Source organism: Camelus ferus, chromosome 3 (assembly GCF_009834535.1).
Source record: "Camelus ferus isolate YT-003-E chromosome 3, BCGSAC_Cfer_1.0, whole genome shotgun sequence".
In the NCBI taxonomy this organism is placed as follows: Eukaryota; Metazoa; Chordata; class Mammalia; order Artiodactyla; family Camelidae; genus Camelus; species Camelus ferus.
The window spans coordinates 10,570,785-10,589,411 of NC_045698.1; the positions used below are offsets into that span (position 1 = coordinate 10,570,785).

At 46.9% G+C, this 18,627-nt stretch overlaps 1 protein-coding gene across 7 annotated transcripts in view; it reads left to right on the forward strand.

Moving 5' to 3' along the window:
- Positions 1 to 18,627, forward strand: part of OTULIN (OTU deubiquitinase with linear linkage specificity) — a 65,108-nt gene that overhangs the window by 21,783 nt on the left and 24,698 nt on the right. For 3 of the 7 annotated variants that reach the window (XR_004316095.1, XR_004316096.1, XM_032470232.1), the window contains exons 5-7: positions 1,206 to 1,331; positions 2,695 to 2,964; positions 5,345 to 5,572. Coding sequence is in view for 4 of the 7 variants with exons in the window: in XM_032470232.1 (XP_032326123.1) it covers positions 1,206 to 1,331; positions 2,695 to 2,964; positions 5,345 to 5,539 (591 nt within the window). In the remaining 3 variants the exon portion in view is untranslated. Of the gene's footprint in view, positions 1 to 1,205; positions 1,332 to 2,694; positions 2,965 to 5,344; positions 10,240 to 17,212; positions 18,321 to 18,627 lie in introns of those variants that run through there. The other 4 variants (XR_004316090.1, XM_032470236.1, XM_032470222.1 and 1 more) reach the window with 4 other exon arrangements.

Sequence of the window (18,627 nt, forward strand, 5' to 3'; positions counted from 1 at the left end):
GGGTGGGTGGTCATCTGCCATCATAGTAAGATGAGAACACAGCCCCCTCCCCCTACTAATGAGTCAGTGTAGTTCGCCATCACTGTGGTAACTACCTAAAGCGGAATTTACATTCCTTTTGTGGTTTTGGGTTCTTGTAGAGATGAAACCACCTTAGTTTCACATGATTGCTGTAGATTGAGAAGGTGAAAACTTGAGTTACCGTTCATGAAAGGGTCTTCAGAGTCTTAGATTCCAGGAGAGTGGAGCATATGGCCTCATTTAAAACTGTATAACTGTTAAGCAAGCTCAGGTTCCAGGTAGGAATTAATTATTTTCTAATGGTCTTTTGACTGGGAGGTGAACTTTTGCTTCCTTTCTGCACTTTGTAGCACTGAAGTGACATGCCTGTGCCCAGCCTAGTGACATGGATTTTCTGACACAGCCAGGACGTGGGGAGAGGCTGAACTCCTCTGCTGTCATCAATCGAGTCATGTCCCAGCTTGCCTTTCAGACTTCATAATCTATTGATGATCAGGGGAAAAAATAACAAACGCTCCAGGAAAAAAAGGAAATGGGCAAAGTGACAGTTCAGCTGTTAGTTCTTTAGTGAGCTGGGCTGTTGCAGCTCCCTTCACCCTGGCTTCTTTCTCTTGGTTGTATTTTTCACTTTACTACATGTATTAGGCAGTTAAACTAGGTACCATGTTGCTTCTTTCAAAACTTTGAGGATATATGTAAATATCAGAAGTTAAGTTTTATTTTCCTAATCAGTAATGAAGCAGGTTTTTACTGTGTCTTGGACCATCTCACATGCTCAAAGCACCTTCCTGAGTCAGACATTAGGGCGGTAGGGAGGCCGCCAGTGAGCCCAGCAGCTGCCTGGGCGCTTTACGTGAAGAGCTGGTGCGGACGCTGCCGCAGCATACCCCTGCCAAGTGCTGGGGAGCGTTCCTGGTCAGGGCTGGAGCCCAGCGAGGCGGACTGAGCCTTTGTGTCCCAACCGAAACCACCCCTTTGCTCCAGCAGCCCTCCTCAGGGTGGGGCTTTCCGAGTTCCTGACTTCCACATTTAAGTCCTCCACAACCTAAACACAGGCAGATGTGCAGGAATTAATTCTGGAAACGAATGTAGGTTTTATAGGCTTTGTGGTTTCTTACAGCTTGGATCGTGTGATGGATGTTTTGGAATGTTAACATTTTTCTCTCTGTTTCTTGATACTCTAGTTACCAGAAAAACTCATAAGCAAATACAGCTGGATCAAGCAGTGGAAACTTGGACTGAAACTTGAGGGGAAGAGCGAGAACCTGGTTGATAAAATTAAGGAGTCCCTCACATTACTAAGGAAGAAGGTTTGGAACATGTAGTTTCCTTTCTCTGATAAGTGTGAGGCTCTCACTCCTGACTGCCCCAGCAGACCGCTTCTCAGTCCTCACCTCATGGGTTACCAAATGCTCTTGGCTGGTTGTTAGGCAAAATAATTCTAAATGAACACAAACTCTTCCTGTGAAGTCTTTGGTAAAATGAAGAAAAATCAACATCGTATACTCTTGGAGGAGATGATATGTTTAGTGAAATGTTTAACTTTGTTTTAAAGGAAATCTTACAAATGTAGTCTTTGTTCTAAGTCATATTGACAAGTTTCAGGGATATCATTTAGTCCATTACTGACACTTCGTTTGTGCCAGGCTGTCCCCTAAAAGTTTCATGTGTTAATTTAGTTCTCCCAACTACCAAGCTGTTTCTGCTGTGGTTGTCCTCATTTTACAGCTGGGGAGATTAAGCCCCTGTAGAAGCCACCAGCTGCTCACTGGTGAGACCTTTGTTCCATCCTGACCCTCTGACTCTGGAGCCATCTCTTGCTGCCAACGTGGTCTACTTGTGGAAAATACGAGCTCTTCTAGCTTCCCAACCAAATATTGCAGAGTCCTGTGGCACGTTCATGACCATTAAAATTTACTTTTGAATTTAAAATGTTAATAGTTTTTGGGAGAAGCAGGAGTTAGTGGCTATTCGTAAGGGTTAGTTTCATATTGGCATCTCTTACTCTCATTCACTTTAACTTAAAAGCACATGTATTTGTAGGGTTTTCTTCCTCACCTGAAGAGTTTGCCCATCTTAGCTGTATACTTGACACTCTGCTTTATTCTTCATCAGGAGTCAATAAGAATTTGCTGAGTGGATTTATTCTTTTGAAACTCACATGTATTTTTAAGAGGGTAGGAGGGTAAGTTTAGTAAACAAATATTCAGGAGAGCCCATAATCTTCCTTGCCTATCTTCACAATCTTCACGTTTGAAGGTTGGCTTGGTGTTTCTGGGTGGTAACAGCTGCTGTAAGCCCGCTAAGGGGAGGAGTGAGTTTAGCTGCCCCTCACAGCCCCACGCATGCACGTTAGCTCTTCTGTGAGTACTTCTGATCGACTGGTCCTATCTCTTTGCCTGGGAGGATAGGGGAGTTGAAATTTCCGTTCCATGGCCCCAGAGCTCCTCCTTAGTGCGTTATACTTTTGTTTCTGGTTAGTGGGGGAGAGCTGGTAAGGAATTTGGGCGGTCTAAAGAGCGCCATCGTTTGAGCTGGAAGCTCGAATGTTGAGCATTGGCACGTGACCCCTGGTCATCTACTTTTGAAAATAAACTTGTGCTTGTAGTATGGACTTTTACCAGGGACTTACAGGACGAAAGTGTAGTTAATTATGCAACTTTCTTATTATAGTGGGCAGGCTTGGCTGAGCTGAGAACTGCTGAAGCAAGACAGATAGCTTGCGATGAACTGTTCACGAATGAAGACGACGAGTATTGCCTCTATGAAGCTGTCAAATTTCTAATGCTAAACAGAGCCATTGAACTGTACGATGACAAAGAGAAGGGAAAGGAAGTTCCATTTTTCTCGGTGCTTCTCTTTGCTCGGGATACATCCAGTGACCCTGGACAGCTGCTGAGGAACCATCTAAACCAGGTGGGACACACTGGTGGCCTTGAACAGGTGAGTTGTACCTTTGGGAGTATATTAGCCCAGAACAGCAGCTTCAACCATCAAACGTTATCTCAGGTTTTGTGGGTCAGAAGTTCAGGAGCAGCATAGTTTGCTCCTAGGTGGCTCTGACTCAGGGTCTCAGAAGGTTGCAGTTGAATGTTGTTCAGGGCTGCAGTCATCTGGGGGCTTGACTGGGGCTGGAGGAGCCACTTCCAACATGGCGCACTCACCTGGCTGTTGGTAGGAGGCCTTGGTTCCTCACTGACGGTTAGTGGGAGGGTTCAGTTCCTTGCCATGTGGGGCTTTCCATAGGGCTGCTTGAGAGTCCTCAGAACATGATGGTTGGCTTCTCTCAGAAAGTGATCCAAGAAGAGAACAAGGAGGAAGCCACAGTGCCTCCCACGATGTAATCTTGGAAGTCACACACCGTCACTTACACCATATTCTGTTTGTTAGAAGCAAGTCACTTAATCTTTCCAACACTCAAGTGAGGAGTGCCAAAAAATTGTGAACCTGTTTTACAACTAGCATGGTTCTCTCAGCCTAGGCCTTCTTCTGCAATGTGGTGGATGGAGTCAGTACCCTTGGCTCCGTTAAGCTACAAATAAGCCAAGTACTTGGAAGAGTCGTCTGAAGGGACTTGTTTAATTGTGGCAGCTGTAGCTGTGTAGGTAGCATTCTCTAAAAATAGAAATGGAGTCACTTTAGTCAGTAGGGCCCAGCCTGATCTTGGATCTTTTACAGATATGCCAAGTTGGAGTTTTACGGAGACCCAATGGAGTACTGTCCTGTGGGCCAGCAGCTGACTCACCACACTTGCACTGTCTGTCTTTGGTGTGTTCATTAAGTTGCCCTGAAAAGCATAAGCGAGATAGCCAACCACAGAGCGGCAGTAAGGCTCTCCTTCCAGGGGGCTGCCTTCCTGCTTGCCCGACTATCCGTGGTGCTTGCCTTTCCCTGGTACATGGGAAAGAGCACAGATAGACAATGGTCAGTGCTGGGTCAGACAGGATTGAAGATAACTATTTTAAAAAATTATCTATATTCATAATACAGGTTACTTAGGTCTCCTGAACCATAGCAAATACTTTGCAGGAACAAGCCTGGTAGAGCGTGATTTGCATCTTAGACTGAACTTAGTCCTTTCTGAGTCCCCACAAAGTCTGCTGTAACATTTTTTTAAATAACAGCTTTATTGAAATTAGTATGTTTCATGAAGTGTGTAACCCAGGTTTTTAGTATGTTTACAGAGTTTTGCAGCCATCACAAGTCTAATTTTAGACCACTTTGTCTAAAGGAAACCCCATACCCGTTAGAACTCATTCCTCCTTCTCCAGCTTTCTGTTGTTAAAGATTTGCCTATTCTGGGTGTTTCACATAAATGGAACCTAATTAAGTGGTCTTTCACGACTGGCGTCTCTTACTTGGCCTAAAGTCTTCAAGATTCACCCATGTTACAGTGTGCATCAGTGCTTCATTCCTTTTTTTTGACAAATAACATTCCATTGTATGGATATGTCACACTTTATTCAGCCATTTGGGTTGCTGCCACTTTTAGCGATTCTGAATAATCCTGCTGTGAAATCATGTGCAGGATTTTTGTGTGGACATGTGTTTTCGCTTCTTTTGGGTATAGACCTAGGAGTGGAATTGCTGGGCCATATGGTAATTCTTTGTTTAAAATTTTGAGGAACTACCAAACTTTTTTAAAGCAACTGCACTGTTTTACATCCCTACCAGCAAGGTTTCAGAGTCCCATTTCTTCATATCCTTACCACACTTTTTAAAAAAGAATTGAGATGAAGTTTATGTAACACAAAATTAACCATTTTAAAGTGTACAGCTCAGTGGCTTTCCGTACATGTACAGTGTTGTGTGACCATCACCTGTGTCAAGTTCCAAAACAGTTTCATTGCCCTGAGAGAAAACCTTGTACCTGTGAAGCCGTCACTCCCCGTGATTATCTGTTTGTGGTTATAGCCATTCTGGTGGGTGGGAAGGGGCGTCTCACTGTGGGTTTGATTTGCATTTCCCTGATAACTTTTCATGTACTTCTTGGCATTTGCATATCCATTTTGGAGAAGTATCTATTCTGTACATGTTCTTTGCCCAATTTTTAAACTGGTTATTTGCTTTTTTGTTGTTGATTTGTAAGAGTTCTTTATGTATGCCGGATGCAGGTCCCTTATCCGACATATGATCCCTTCCTGATGGTGTGTTTGTTACCTAACAACCCATGTACAGAGGAGTGGGGCTGGGCCCACGGGGCGGAAAAAAGGCTGTGGCTTTGCCAGGCTCTGTGCTGCCTGGGATGTCAGGGAGGGAGCGGGTGGTGAGCTGCATCCTTCAGTGGGGCATCCCTCCACACACTTGTTTGCTCCTCCTGCAGGTTGAAATGTTCCTTCTTGCCTACGCGGTGTGCCACACCATCCAGGTGTACCGGCTCTCCAAGTACGGCACTGAGGAGTTCCTCACCATCTACCCCACCGACCCACCCAGGGACTGGCCAGTGGTGACCCTGATCGCCGAGGATGATCGGCACTACAACATCCCTGTCCGAGTGTGTGAGGAGACGAGTCTGTGAGACACACTCAGACGGCCCGGCAATGCGGCCAAGGTGCGCGGGCAGCTCCTCGGCTTGGGCCTCGGGCCTGCGGGTCCCTGAGAATGACCTCACAGGACACTTGGGCCCTGAGAGCCAAGCTGGACTGGGATTTCTGAAGAGTAGCTTTTAATAATAAGAATTAACTAAGTTTTCCCCCTCATCTGTGATGCAGTATGTTTCAGTGGAGAACTTCAGAGCACACCTGTTGAAAGGTGCAGACTGCATCTCCGTAAAACAAACACTTTTGTATCAGAGGAGACTCATTTTGGAGAGGAATTTGTTCTTTATATCTCAAATCAAAAGCCTCTCTAATAGTAAGCTGGCTTTCAAATTTTTTTTTTTAAAGATAGTAGTTGTTTGTTGTTTTGGTGGTAACGGGTCTGTGCCGTGCCCTTCTTCCTGTGCAGGCTCCTCACGTGGTAGAATTCTGGGCCAGTCATAACATCCTCCGATAGTCTCACTGAAAGCGGTTTGGATTTACATATTGAAGCTATTCTAAGTGGATTATCTAATAGAAGATTAAGAATTGGGTCCAAAAGTGAGTTATTTCAAGGCTGGAGAAGTTGCTGCTGGAGGAGGCAGTGGCACCAGGAAATCCTTGCTCTGCAGGAACATGACAGGCGCCTGAGGTGGCGGACACACCGGGTCTGGTGGCTGGTGAGGCGGTGCGTGGTTGGTGGGCCGGTGCTGCTTGTGGTTGGTTGATCTCTAGAGTCGGGGGCTGTTCGTTATTCTCCAGTTCCACAGGGTCACCACTTTATAGTCAGAACAGGGCTCAGATCCACCTGCTTTTCTAGAGGAAGCCAAGGCCAGATGACTCAGGCACTCACCTGCGTTCAGAGATGGCGGTGAGCTGGATCCAGGTCTTTCTGTGCCCTGTTTTTTTGAGCGTGCTTTTGTTGCCAAATTCATGTAACTCATCTGCCGGCAGGGGATGAGTAACAGCAGAGTGCCTAAGGTTTTTCATGAGTAAGTTTAAACAGAAGCATGTCCTCAAACCAAGTGCAAAAGCATGGCTGAGCTGTGTCTGCCCTATTTGGTTTGGGAGGCCTGGGGGAGGCAGCGTTCCCAGGCGAGAGTGACTGCCTGCATGGTCATGAGCTAGGGTGGTGCCGGGGAGTGGGGCAGGGCAGCTGAGCTGAGCATGCTCTGCACTGGGGCCTGAATCGTCCAGTGGGGCATGGACTGCAGACACTGTTCCCAGGAACCAGACAGGTCACTCTTCAGGACTGTATCAGCAGCACCTGAACTGGCTCAGTATTTGTGGAGGTGATGTTACCCTGAAAGTACCGAGTTTTATCTTATAATAATTAAAATCTTCATTTGGTCCAATTTAATATAGTTTATAAGCTATCTGATCTGTTTTTTGCCCCCAGAGGGGCAAACCTTTTGTGCAAATGTAAGTTTTGCTTTCACTTAAAAATTAAAACTCTTGGTTGAGAAAACTCAGAGGACACATAAAACTATGCAGGCTGTTACGCTAGTATTTTTCCCGTTACCTCATCAATAATAGTCACCACATCTTGGTAGGTACTTACTCATTAGAGTGTTTGGATCAAATTTTGCTCTAAATGTGTGTGAATGTGTTAGAGAGGCTTTGTTTTTTTTACTGTGAAATGCAGTGGTGCCTGAAATAAAGAGGCACCCAGAAGCCAAATGAAAGTAATAATAATGACTTCTTGTTGACTTTGATGCTTCACTTTATGTAACTTCATTTTTATGTAACTTACAACAGGAAATGCCTTCCATTCATTCTTGAACTTTTTAAAAGCATAGCTTCAAATTTTTAGGTTGTATAAGGCAGTAGGGGTCTGTGTCCATCCAGCCGTTGGTTCATAACCACTGTTGAATTTAATAATACCAATGATCATCTGTCTTTGCATTTTGAGAAGGTTCCTTTCTATCCCAGAGTTTATTACAAGTGTTCAGCAGTTTGGACCCTTTGGTCTTGGCAGAAAGGTAATGTCTGCCTTACGCAGGCTTGATTTAGACCTTTGAGTTCATTTAAGGTACATTAAGCCTAAAAGAATTTCCCTGCAACAAGTTCCATGGAATTAACACCACTTCTTCAGAACTTTTTCTGGTTTCCCTCCTCACCTGCTGAGCTACTTCTGTGTTTACAGCATCCACTGATCTCACTCACACCCGGAACAGCGACAGTGGCGGCTGAGCACAAGAGGCCCGCGCGTGGTCTGTCACTCATGATCTAGGCTCGGTGGCATTGGATCTGAAATGTCGGTTCCTCTTGCTTGGAAGGCAGCACATCTGAAAATGGTTTAAATGCACAGACCAGGATCCAGCCTGCTCTCTTCGTATGGCCGCTGATACTTTGTGCTGTTGTGTGTGCAGTTAGTGATGGGTGAAAGTTTCCTTTGATTGTGGAAAACAGACCACTGCCTTTGTAGCCTTCTATTATTCTTTTTTCCTCCAATTCTGGAGCTTATCAGGTAAAAGCTCAGGCCACGTGAATCTAACACCTCTGTCAGAAAACACATTTGTGGGTTTCTGCGTGCTTGTTTTGGTGATTGTTTGTCTGTTTTCCGAGGCTGTGTTATTCCTCTTGCGCTCTTCACTCCAAGGTGCTGTTTTACCCAAGAGTCCATGGTCTGCTTTTTGAAGAGCTTCCAGATAATGACGGTCGGGTGCTGTCTTGCCTTTGGTGACCTGGCACTCCTACCATCGCACCTGGAGACAGGACTCAGACCGACTTTCTGGCTTTGTCTTCTTTTTGGTGTTAAAATAAAGTTTGATTGCTTTCTCTTTCTTAAGCAAGGCTTTGCAGAGACACTCCCCCTTTGAAAGCGAGAAAGTATTTTCCTAAGTATAAACCTCCAGGGAATCTTACTTGTAGGCATACATAAAAATACATAAATGCCTTTTTAAAAAGTTCTGTGACTACTTAAAAACAATAAAAAGGAAGCCCTCAATGTGTGTGAGGTGCTGAGTCTGACATGTATGTGTAAGTTGTAGAATCCCCAGAGTTGAGCAAAGGCAGGGCCCAAGTTCAAGTAATTTTAAAATCACCTGAGGAACCGTAAGAAGTGAACTGAAGAAGGAATTGATTTTAGATTAAAAATGCCTTTTAGAAACAAAGCAACAGATGCCTGACAGACCTCCTTGGCTTAAGTTATAAAAGGCTAAAAATTTGAACCAATGGAAGGACTTCTGTGTGTGTGGCTACAAATTCCTTTTTCTAAAGTTTAGGTCCCCTGTTGAACAGAAGTAGAATATGTAATGCTTGACTCTTGGGAAACCACCTTGGTGATCTCTTCTGAGAGGCTGGGGAGACCAGGGAGCTAGGGCTGAGTTAGGTAGTGAGAAAAGACACAGGCAACTGATGGTTAATACTTGTGTGATCCAGTTACTAACTTGGAGCCATGGAAAGCACAAAACTAAAGTGGTTTGGCTGCCCCTGCCCGGGTAGCAGTAGCAATAGGAAGAAAGTAGGCTCGGCCGTGACTAGAAGTGGGTGTGTGTGTATGAACGTGTCTGCTCGCTGGTGTGCAGTTACACCGTGACACTCTGTTGTGTGCCAGGCCTCACAGCCTGAGACCCAGTCACATTTGGGAGGGTGGTGGGAGCTGTCCCATTTGCAGTTTTTTTCATTGTAAATTGAAATTTATTACTGGGACTGGTGGGATGGGTTAGTAGGTATTACTAAACTGTACAGAGTGGTCATTAAGCCTGGAAATAATAGGTTAATTGTATTGAAGTATCATAGCGATAAACCATTTATTATGTTCTCTCTGTTCCCAAGCCTTATGGCCACCTGTATATTTCAATATTTTGTAAGCTCATGAATAGCTCATTAATAGTAAGGGAGAGCATTGACTAGAGTTTTATCTCATTCTTGTCGATTCCTTGGGTGTAGGTGTGGGTCAGGAATGAAGTCGCCAGAACACAGGTCATCCAGGGAAAGGATACAGGACTGGAAATAACCACAGCCTTGGCAGTCGTTTTCCCGGTAACCGGGGGTGGTTGAGCTTAATTCTGAGCTTCAGAATAATTTTTTGTACTTAATTTTAATAGCTTTTATGTAATGAAAAAATGCCTTGATTTATATTCTCATAAATGGTGCTAAAATATGGTACCCATTACAGGAGCCAGAGCAATGCATGGTAATGTGGGAATTTTGAGGACTTTGATATGGGAACAAAGCCAAAATGAATGTATTTAATGAACTCCCTTCCCGTTTTCATTGTCTGTAGAAATGTTTTGGTACCGTTACCTGCATCTTAGCAGCTTCTGACTCTCTTGTGAATTGGGAGAGGATGATGACCCACCTTCTACCTGTGGTAGTGGTGTCCCCTCCCTGTCGGCCGGGCTGTGAAGGGAGGACAGCTGGGAACATGGTGTGAACCTGGCCCGCTCGTCTTGGCTTGTTTAGCAGAGTGTCCTGTTTACACTGTAAAATGTCAGCATTTGTCAAAAACTTCGCCTACTCTGCAAACCGTGCCCCCAGGGCTCCTGTCAGTTTGGGGTCTTGCTTCCCACCTGCACCCTTGGCCGGACACCTGGCCCCAGGGTGTGAGTTCCCTGGGTGAGGTGTTGAATCTTCGTCTTCATGGTCAGAGGCAGAGCCAACTCAGGTTTTGCTGTTGGTCACCTACAGCAAACCCAGCCGCTGAGGACTGTAAAAATAATAACTAAAAATAAACTGAGAAAATAAAAGCTCAGAAGCCTGGTTGTGTTGCTCTGGTTAAATGCCTGACTTTGAGGACTTGGGAGATTTTGGTTCAGTGCATTAACTTGCCAGCACCCCCAAGACAGGCCTATGATGGTGTTGGACCCACTTAAAGTGATCCCCCCAAATTAGGTGTGTGGTTCTGGGCTTGGGTCTGAATTCAGTAGCAGTCCCGTCACTGGCTGCTCACCACTCGGATGAGCTCGGGCCAGTCACTCCGCTTCCTGACAACTCAGTCCTCGTCTCCACCACCAGCTGTCCCCAGTGGGAGTCAGGGTGGGGGCGAAGTGAGACACCAGCACATAACAAGGCTTCGAGGAAGATCCTTTGGGCCTGCAAAGTGGGGCTGCGGCTATGGTCCACACCAGCCTTGCCGTGTGCTTGCTGAGGAGAGGCCCGCGGTGTACACAGTGCTCCCAAGTGTTCGAGAACCAACCAGACTATGGAAGCGCCCCCAGAAGTGTGATAGCGTTGCATATGAATCAGACTGCCCCTGAAAGATGTTAATGACCTGGAGAAGGAGGAGACAGTGGGCTTTCAAAGGTATTCTTGGGGTTAGGGCAAGAAGTTTGAGCCAACAGTGAGCTGCCCTCCTGTGAGTCAAAGAACTGAGTCTCGGCAAAATGGGGCTGGGCTTCTGAAAACCCCCCTGCTGACGGGCCAGGCATCCAGAGGGCAGCGCTGGGCTGGTGGCGGGCAGCCGAGGGATGACCTGTGCTAGCCAGCCGCAGTGAGCTGGTGCCTGCCTTCATGGCCTTGTTGGACTGGGTGAATAAACAAAATGTCTGCTACAAATACACTTGCCCATCGTCTTGTCTGCACTCGGTGCTCTCCTCAGTTCCCAGGGCAGCGTTTCTGGCATTTCTCCTCCATGGTGAGTCTAGAGGAAGCCAGGGACCCCGGCTGTGGGTCCTCAGGAAGCCCTTAGGATCAAATGATCAAGAAAAGACAAGCCATGTTACATGTGTGTAAATGAGACTGTTTATACAGTACATTCCCACCTCCCATCGCTGCCTTGCTGGAAATCTGAGCGTTTTTTTCTGTGGGTTCTCTCAGTTGTTTGTCTTCCCTCCTCACTCCTACCCCTGTCTCGTCTGGGCTCTGTGTGAGTGGCCTGGTAATGACCTTCTGACCTGCTTGGTCTGGTGGGTTCATTCCAGACTTTGAGCCCCCAGCACAGCCCTGGGGACAAAGCCGATTCGGCCCTTGGGCGGAAGAGCCTGGGGTGGCGCTCCCCGCGAGCTCCCTAGGGCTGAGTGAGGATTTTTTTTTGCTCTTCCCTCCAGTTTGGGATCTTGCTTCCCACCTGCACCCTCGGCCGGACCCTGCAGCCTGGCCCTGTGACCTCTCACCAGATGGCTGAGAGGTCTGGTGACAGTGGTGTGACTACCCTTCATTCTCTGTTACAATTTAGAAAATGTATTAAAGCCAAGTACAGTGTCTTCCAGTACCCCGTAGTGCCACCTCCCCGGATGGAATGCACTTTATGGAAGGTGAAGTGCTGTCAGGCTGTGCTGTGCCCCTCATTCCGGAGATGGCACTCCTTGCAATGTCGGAAAGAATGCAGAGGAGATAAAAAGCAAACACGCCATGGAAGTTGTTGATACTCTCGGAGGTCACATCCTAATTGTACAAGGTGGTGAGAAACTGTGATGCACTCTAAGGTTTAAAAAAAAACCTTCAGAAAATATTATATAATTAACACCAAGTACTTCCATTTTTCTCAATTATAAGCAGTGCTGTAAGGCACCTCCTCGTTCATGAATCTTCTCACGCATCTCCAGACTGACCATGTTTAAGGCTCTTGATACGTATTTCCAACCTTCCCTCCGAAAAGTTGCAGGAAGTTCTCCTTCACCAGCAGGTGCTGCAGGGCCTGCTGCATTGTCCCCTGGGTGACACTAGGGATAATTTAATTTTAAGCTTTGACCACCTGGCAAGAAAAAGAGTTTGGAAAGGAAGAAAGATGTGTAGTTTTAAATGGCTTTTGATTCTAGTAATAAGTGGGGAGCATTTATCCTCAGTGCTCTGGGTTTGGTGGTATCTCTTTCCTGCATGGCCTTTTCATGTTCTTTGCCCATGACATTAGCCTCTTTCCCTTGTTGAGGGTGAACTTGAGGCATCTTGCTAGATTGTCCTCTGAAGAGGTACCACTGAGTGACAACATTTCCCCTGCAGAGCGGGAGGGCCGGTTTCGCTAGGCTCTTGCCAGTGCTGAGCTCTGCCAAACTTTGGTCTTTGCTGAGTTGATAGCTGGACTTTCAGTTTGCGTTCCTTCACTTGAGCAAGGCGAGGCATGTTTTCCTTGGGAGAAGCCATTCGTGGGTCATTTTCTGGGAACCATCTGCTCGCTTCCTTTACACATCTGTTACTACAGTGTCTAACTAGACCGTTGTATGTGAGAATACTTTTGGTTCTTCCATATGTATTTTACAGGGAGATGATCCCTTTTGGTGGCAAAGGCAAGTGACAAGGACTGGCTCGGGTGATCTTAGTTCACGGAGAGCATGACCATAGTGATAAGAAGAGGGGGTTGGAGATGAGAAGGATGCAGGGAAGAAGGTGATTGTGCAGGTGACCTGGGGTCAGAGTGTGTTCAGGGGCGGAAGGTGTGAATGCCTTCATTGATTCACCAGAGTGTCTGTTCTGGGCAGGCAAGGTGCCAACATCAGGGCTGTAGGGAGAGCTGGCCCAGCCCTCCCCTTCCCTTCCCCCCGGCCCTCCCAGGCCCTCTCTACACCTCCCCATGTTGGGCCTCACATGCATGTGTGACAGACGAGCTGAACCCGGAGTGAAACCGCTGATCACTCACTGCCCCATCCGGAGCAGGAGGAAGGGTGGAGGGTGGAAGATCTTTCTCCTGACAGTTGCCGTCATACACCAGCATGGCTCCCTGGGCCTGCCCAGCGCTCAGCTCTCATTCTGTTGTTCTCACATGGGGTGCTTCCAGGGATCCGGAGACCTCTGCCCCCAGCTCGGCAGTTTCTGTGAAGTGGCTGATGGTCCCACCCCGACCCACCACTTCCTCCTTTGCAGCTCCAGGAATCCAGTGTTATTACCCCCAGGTTCTTCTGAGCCCCACTCACCCGCTAGGGATGTAAGACAAACCCCAGGTCAGCTTGTTTATCTGTGTGGCCCGGGCCTGATTCATGGGAAAGACCTCTGCCCTGACAAACGTGGTGTGTGTCACCACCCTGGTGTCCCCTCCTGTGACTCTCCCGTCAAATTTGACAGGGGAGTCAGACACCTGTCCACCGAGTGCCCACCACTGTAGGGGCCCGTTTCAAGCTCTCTGGGTGTCTCCTGAAGAGCCCTGTCATTAGGTTTAAGGCATCGAGGGACCCCACCCCAACCCCACACACATGTACACACTCCCCCCAAGGAGGAGACAGGCTTGGTGTAGCTCTGCAAAGAAACCATCTCTACAAATTCTCTTTTAAAAAATATCTACTCTTGGTCCTTTGATTCCCTCAGCGTGGGTGAGGTGTGAAAGAGTGCACAGGTTCTGGAATGGGGCGAGGCATTAAGACGCTTGGAGCAGGAGGCTGGGGCACTGCCAGGAGTCCCTGTTTTGTGTCACTGCTTCTCATTGGGTGTTTCCATCCTCCTTCCAGCTGGGCCCTTGTTTACTACATGTATCCCTGACTCAGCCTGGTGCCCACCTGTGTAAGTGCAGAGTCCTCCTTGCAGCAGCCCAGTGCCTGGAGTGAGAGGAAGGACCAGCCTGGAAGAGCAGGGTGAGATGTGCGGTGGGAGGAGGCGGACAGGCTGCTGGGAACGGTTGTGCAGGCTGTGCACTGCAAAGCTCTAGGTGTCATTCACATCGTGGTCCAGTAGTACACATGAGCTTGGGAAGGAGAACCATTCTGGAGCCATTTTTGGCATCTAGGCCTTAGGTGACCAGGAGCACCTGAACTAAACCAGTGGGACGAAAGAGGGTGCAGAGGGAGGGAGAGAAGTGAGAGATGCTGGGAGCGAGAACTGACAAGGTCAGTGACTTGACTGAGGGAGAGGTGGCACATGGCGTAGGCTGGTGTCCGGGCGGGTGCTAATGTGACTCATCTAGCTGGAGAGGGGTGGAAGTCTGCGGGGGGCAGGGCTTAAGGCTGAGATGTTGGGAGGTGACTGGACTGCAGTTCTGGAACAAGTCAGGGCAGGAAAAACAGCCCTGGGGATCCCCAGTGTATATTTGGAATTGGAAACAGGCCCAGATTAGGTCACCCAGGAGCATGTAAACTAGGTTCCCAACTAAGGTGGGAGCAGGCCTGGGGTGGGGGTGGGCAGGTGGAGTCTTTTTTAAAGAAGGTGGAATTAAATAGCAACACAGCTGTAGGGTGAGGAAGGCCACTGGAATCTGGGCAGTGGCAGCATTTGGGGGAAAGGCGGAAAGAAGAACAGAGCTGAGCTGGGATGCGGTGCTGCCAGGCACCGGGGAGAAATCCCTTTTTGACTCCGTCACGCGTGAACATGGGAGCATCTCTCCTAACAGGGCCCCGGGGGCTGACCATAGCCGGCTTTCCTCAGCTACTTGTCTTTAGAGCAAGAGAGCCTGGTACACGAGTCAGAGGAAAGAATTCTAGGTGTGTGGTATAATGTGAAGTTTGATAATAATTATTCTATTTGTTCATTCTCTTTTGGTCTTTGGATCCAAAGGTTCTGAACCCAAAGTTAGACTGGCCTTTGTTTTGTTTTGTAAAAGCTCTAGTAGTTTTTCTTTGCTGAAAGGAGCCCGGCGGTAGAGTTGGTGGCTGGGGTGCTCCCAAGCTGCCTGGGAGCCTGGCGGACGTGCACCCCCGCCTTTGTGCACCGCCGTTGACGGCTCTGCAAATCCTGACGTCGCAGCGGAGGGGAGCTAGAAAAGATCTTGTTCTAGCGCAGAGGAGGCAGATCCAGAGGCATCCGATAACCTGCCTGGCTCACAGCTAATAAGAAGCAGAGATAGAATGAGGACTCACGGCTGCTGACTTTTTTCCTTTTGTGCAAAGACCAGTGTGTTGAACTGTGAAGTTAGCGTGGTATTTACTGGCTTGCATTGTCCAGTAGGGAGCCTGGAGCTTGCTGGGGGCATATAAGAACATAAACAATGCCAATATGCCCTTCACCCCAGCATTGCCTTTCAAAGTGTTGAAAAGGAAAACTTAGAACAGGGCTTAGTTTTCTCCTTGATATTAACTTAAAAACCCATTCAGTTGTATCTATGAATGTATTTAAACTACTTACCGCAAGGTGAAACCTTTCAGTAGTTTACCACCATTGTATAAGGTGTGGATGTGGGTGGTTTAGGACAATTCATAAATAGGCAGAGTAGAGACAGGTGTTTCAAAACCATGAACCAGCTTGTGGTTTACTTTAACATCTTCTTGATTAAAAGCCCTCAGCCCTTAGAAATGAAGACAAATATGAACACTGAAAGTCTTCTGCAATGTGTGAGGAAGGGGGCAGTGGGCAGGCCGCTGGGAACGGTTGTGCAGGCTATGCACTGCAGAACTCTAGGAGGGGTCATTTACATTGTTGTCCAGGTGGACACACGAGCGTGGAGAAGGGAAACTGTTTTGGAGGCTTCAGTAGCATCCAGGCCCTAGGTGAACAGGAGCCCTGGAGCTAAGCCAGTGGGAATACAGAAGATGCAGAGGGAGGGATGGAAGTGAGAGAAACTAGAGGGGAGGACTGATGGGGGTTAGTGTGACAGTGAGGGATGGGTGTGTCATGGAGGAGGTTTCTGGGAGGATGAGCATGTGATTCATCTGGGGTGGCAGGAGAAAGTGTGGGGAGGGTGCAGATTTGCTGACAATGTCTGGGCCAGTACAGCTCCACACCCTACCTCATAGCCAAGCAGGAAGACCTCTAAGACTTCAAAACCATGTGGTATTAGAGGCAGTAAGAGGGCAGCATGGCAGAGGTAGTACTGCCACTGGCATTTTAACTCAGACATGTCCTGAAGCAGGAAAGCGAACACGCAGTCAGAAGCAGGTCAGTAGCATGCTTACATCCTTGTTGATTTCAGGTATGTAAAAAAACACATTCTCTATATAATCTCTCATAGGACGTTAAAAAAAAATGAGAGCCATCATTCTTTGAGGTCAAGACATTATAGCTGAAAAAACAGTAATGCTTTTCACATAAAGACTGATAAGAGCAAGTCTCTCAGATGTGGGCAGGTGGGGTTTTACATGCTGTACCTCTTACTTTCCTAAAGCCAGGCTGTCTGGATCTCCATTCTAGAAGCGGTGGGGAGAAGCTGGGCCTCAGAGAAGATCTTTCAGTATTGCTGTAGTTGTGGGAAGTAAAAATCCATTTTAATACAGAATAAAATTTGAAGAAATGGCTCATGTTTAAATAAGACAGGGAGTTTGGGGAAATATCCCAGTGGCTAGAGGTTTTAGCTACCAAGGCAAAGGGGGAAATTTTAATGTCTCATGTACGTTTGACAAAAAAGGGAAATTGTAGTCAGAATTAGGAAACCATATAATTTGGGGCATGTAAACAGACTAATGGTTAGAACAAGAAAATCAAGAAACTAAAAACAATTTCAATCATATGCCAACCATCTAAGCTTTACTTAAAGTAAAATTAAAATATGAAAGCTGTTTGACAATATATGAGCACAAATTCCTCCTCCTCCAAAAAATTCCAAAAAAGAAAAGCATATATAAATGCTCTTAACAATGCAAAAACTTACATCTATGAAATACATACACAGCATTTAAATGCAACGTATATTTTATACTGACCTCTGCAGTCAATTTTAATGAAGGCTGTACAAATATTTTAATGTGATTGGCTTTAACAGTTTAAACTAAACCCACAGTTTTGACGTGAAACCAAAAAGCCTGTAAGCTGACAGCCACAGCTCACGTAGAATAATGAGTCCCAGGAGACTTAATTTTGTTTTAAAAAAAAAATTCTGGATCACTGCTAATGTTCAGATCTGAAAGAAAGAATGAGGTAATTTTATTTCTCCATTGCAGGATCCCGTACCATGTTGTAAATCCCAGATCCTACACGGACTGTTAGACCAGGAAGGAGCCTTGGCAATAATGACTGGACCCTCTCGATGTACAGGTGGCCGCCGTGAGGCCAGAGAGGTGTGAGTGACGCTGAAGTTCTCCTTGTATGAACTAGCACAGGCTTGTCGCTGCTGAACAGGAGCCCCCGTGTGGCTCTGTCAAGGTTTCTGAAGCCCCGCGACGAGCTTCTTGCTCTTTCCAGCTTCAGATATTTGCCCTTTCCATACACTACGAAGCAAACCGAATGTGGTGTGGGTCGAAGGAGCAGTGTGTTTGCCCATAGGCCTTGTGGGTGTGGGGGAGTGGCCTGCTTCCCGGTGACTGGGCCACGCCTCGGGTGCTGGGTGCCTGGCGTTGAGGTACCGTGTACCTCCTTTGTTCATCCAGAGTGGCTTGAACTTTGCTTTCAGTATCAGGTTCATCCAAACGGTGGGTCCCCCATGTCTGTGGCCCCACACTTCACGGAACCAGAATCCACCTGGCTGTAGTGGTCCCCACTCCCAAGTCACCATTTCTTGTCCCTGGTTCACAGATGGACAACATCTGCCTCTAAACCTCACAGTAACGACCAGTCTCTGTACATCACTGAGTCTCCACGAAGCCATAGGGCGAGTGGTGCATCTCCCCACTGTAACCTAAGGAAACCACGTATTCTTCTGGAGAGAGAAAGGGTTCCTAGGTCTTGTGCGCTTTTGTTTACGTATACGGACTGTAGAAGCCAAGTCTTTAGTGAAGTGCACTTTAAGTTACATCTCCTAACTTAAAAAGAGGCACCAAATAAACATGTGCTGAATCTGTGGGTAGCTGACAGCCATCTATAAAAGTGCATAGATCTTACAGTCGTTCAGAGACCCTGGTTGATTGCAAATGAAGCAGAGAAAAAATTATCCTGGAACCACTTGGACTTGGCAGAGATGATTAAAAAAAAAAAAAAGACTTTGGAGGTGCACCTTTGATGAGCTGCTTTGCCACAGCGAATAGTTCTAACCTCCCCTCGGGAGAAGAAAGTGAAGTCAACTTACAGCAAGATCTTACCACCTCCCCTTCACTGTTTTCCCTTTTTGAGATCAGACAGTAAACACTATAATTTGTTACACCTTTCCTGACTTCAGCGTTGGGTGTGGGTTGATTACGTAATTACACGTCTCACATTTTGCACACTTAGGTAGTTCATTTTAGACTTTTAACCTGTAAAAGGGTAGGAGCAGGGCCTTTTGGTCTATTTTTCTTCAGATTTTCTCTACATCCTGTTTTATGTGTGGTTAGATCAGCTGATGAGTCACGTGGTGTTTTGCTGCTTCAAAGGCCAGAAATAGAGACTCCAAGTAACCACACAGAGGACCATCTTGAATGTTTACCAAACACGTTGCTCAAAA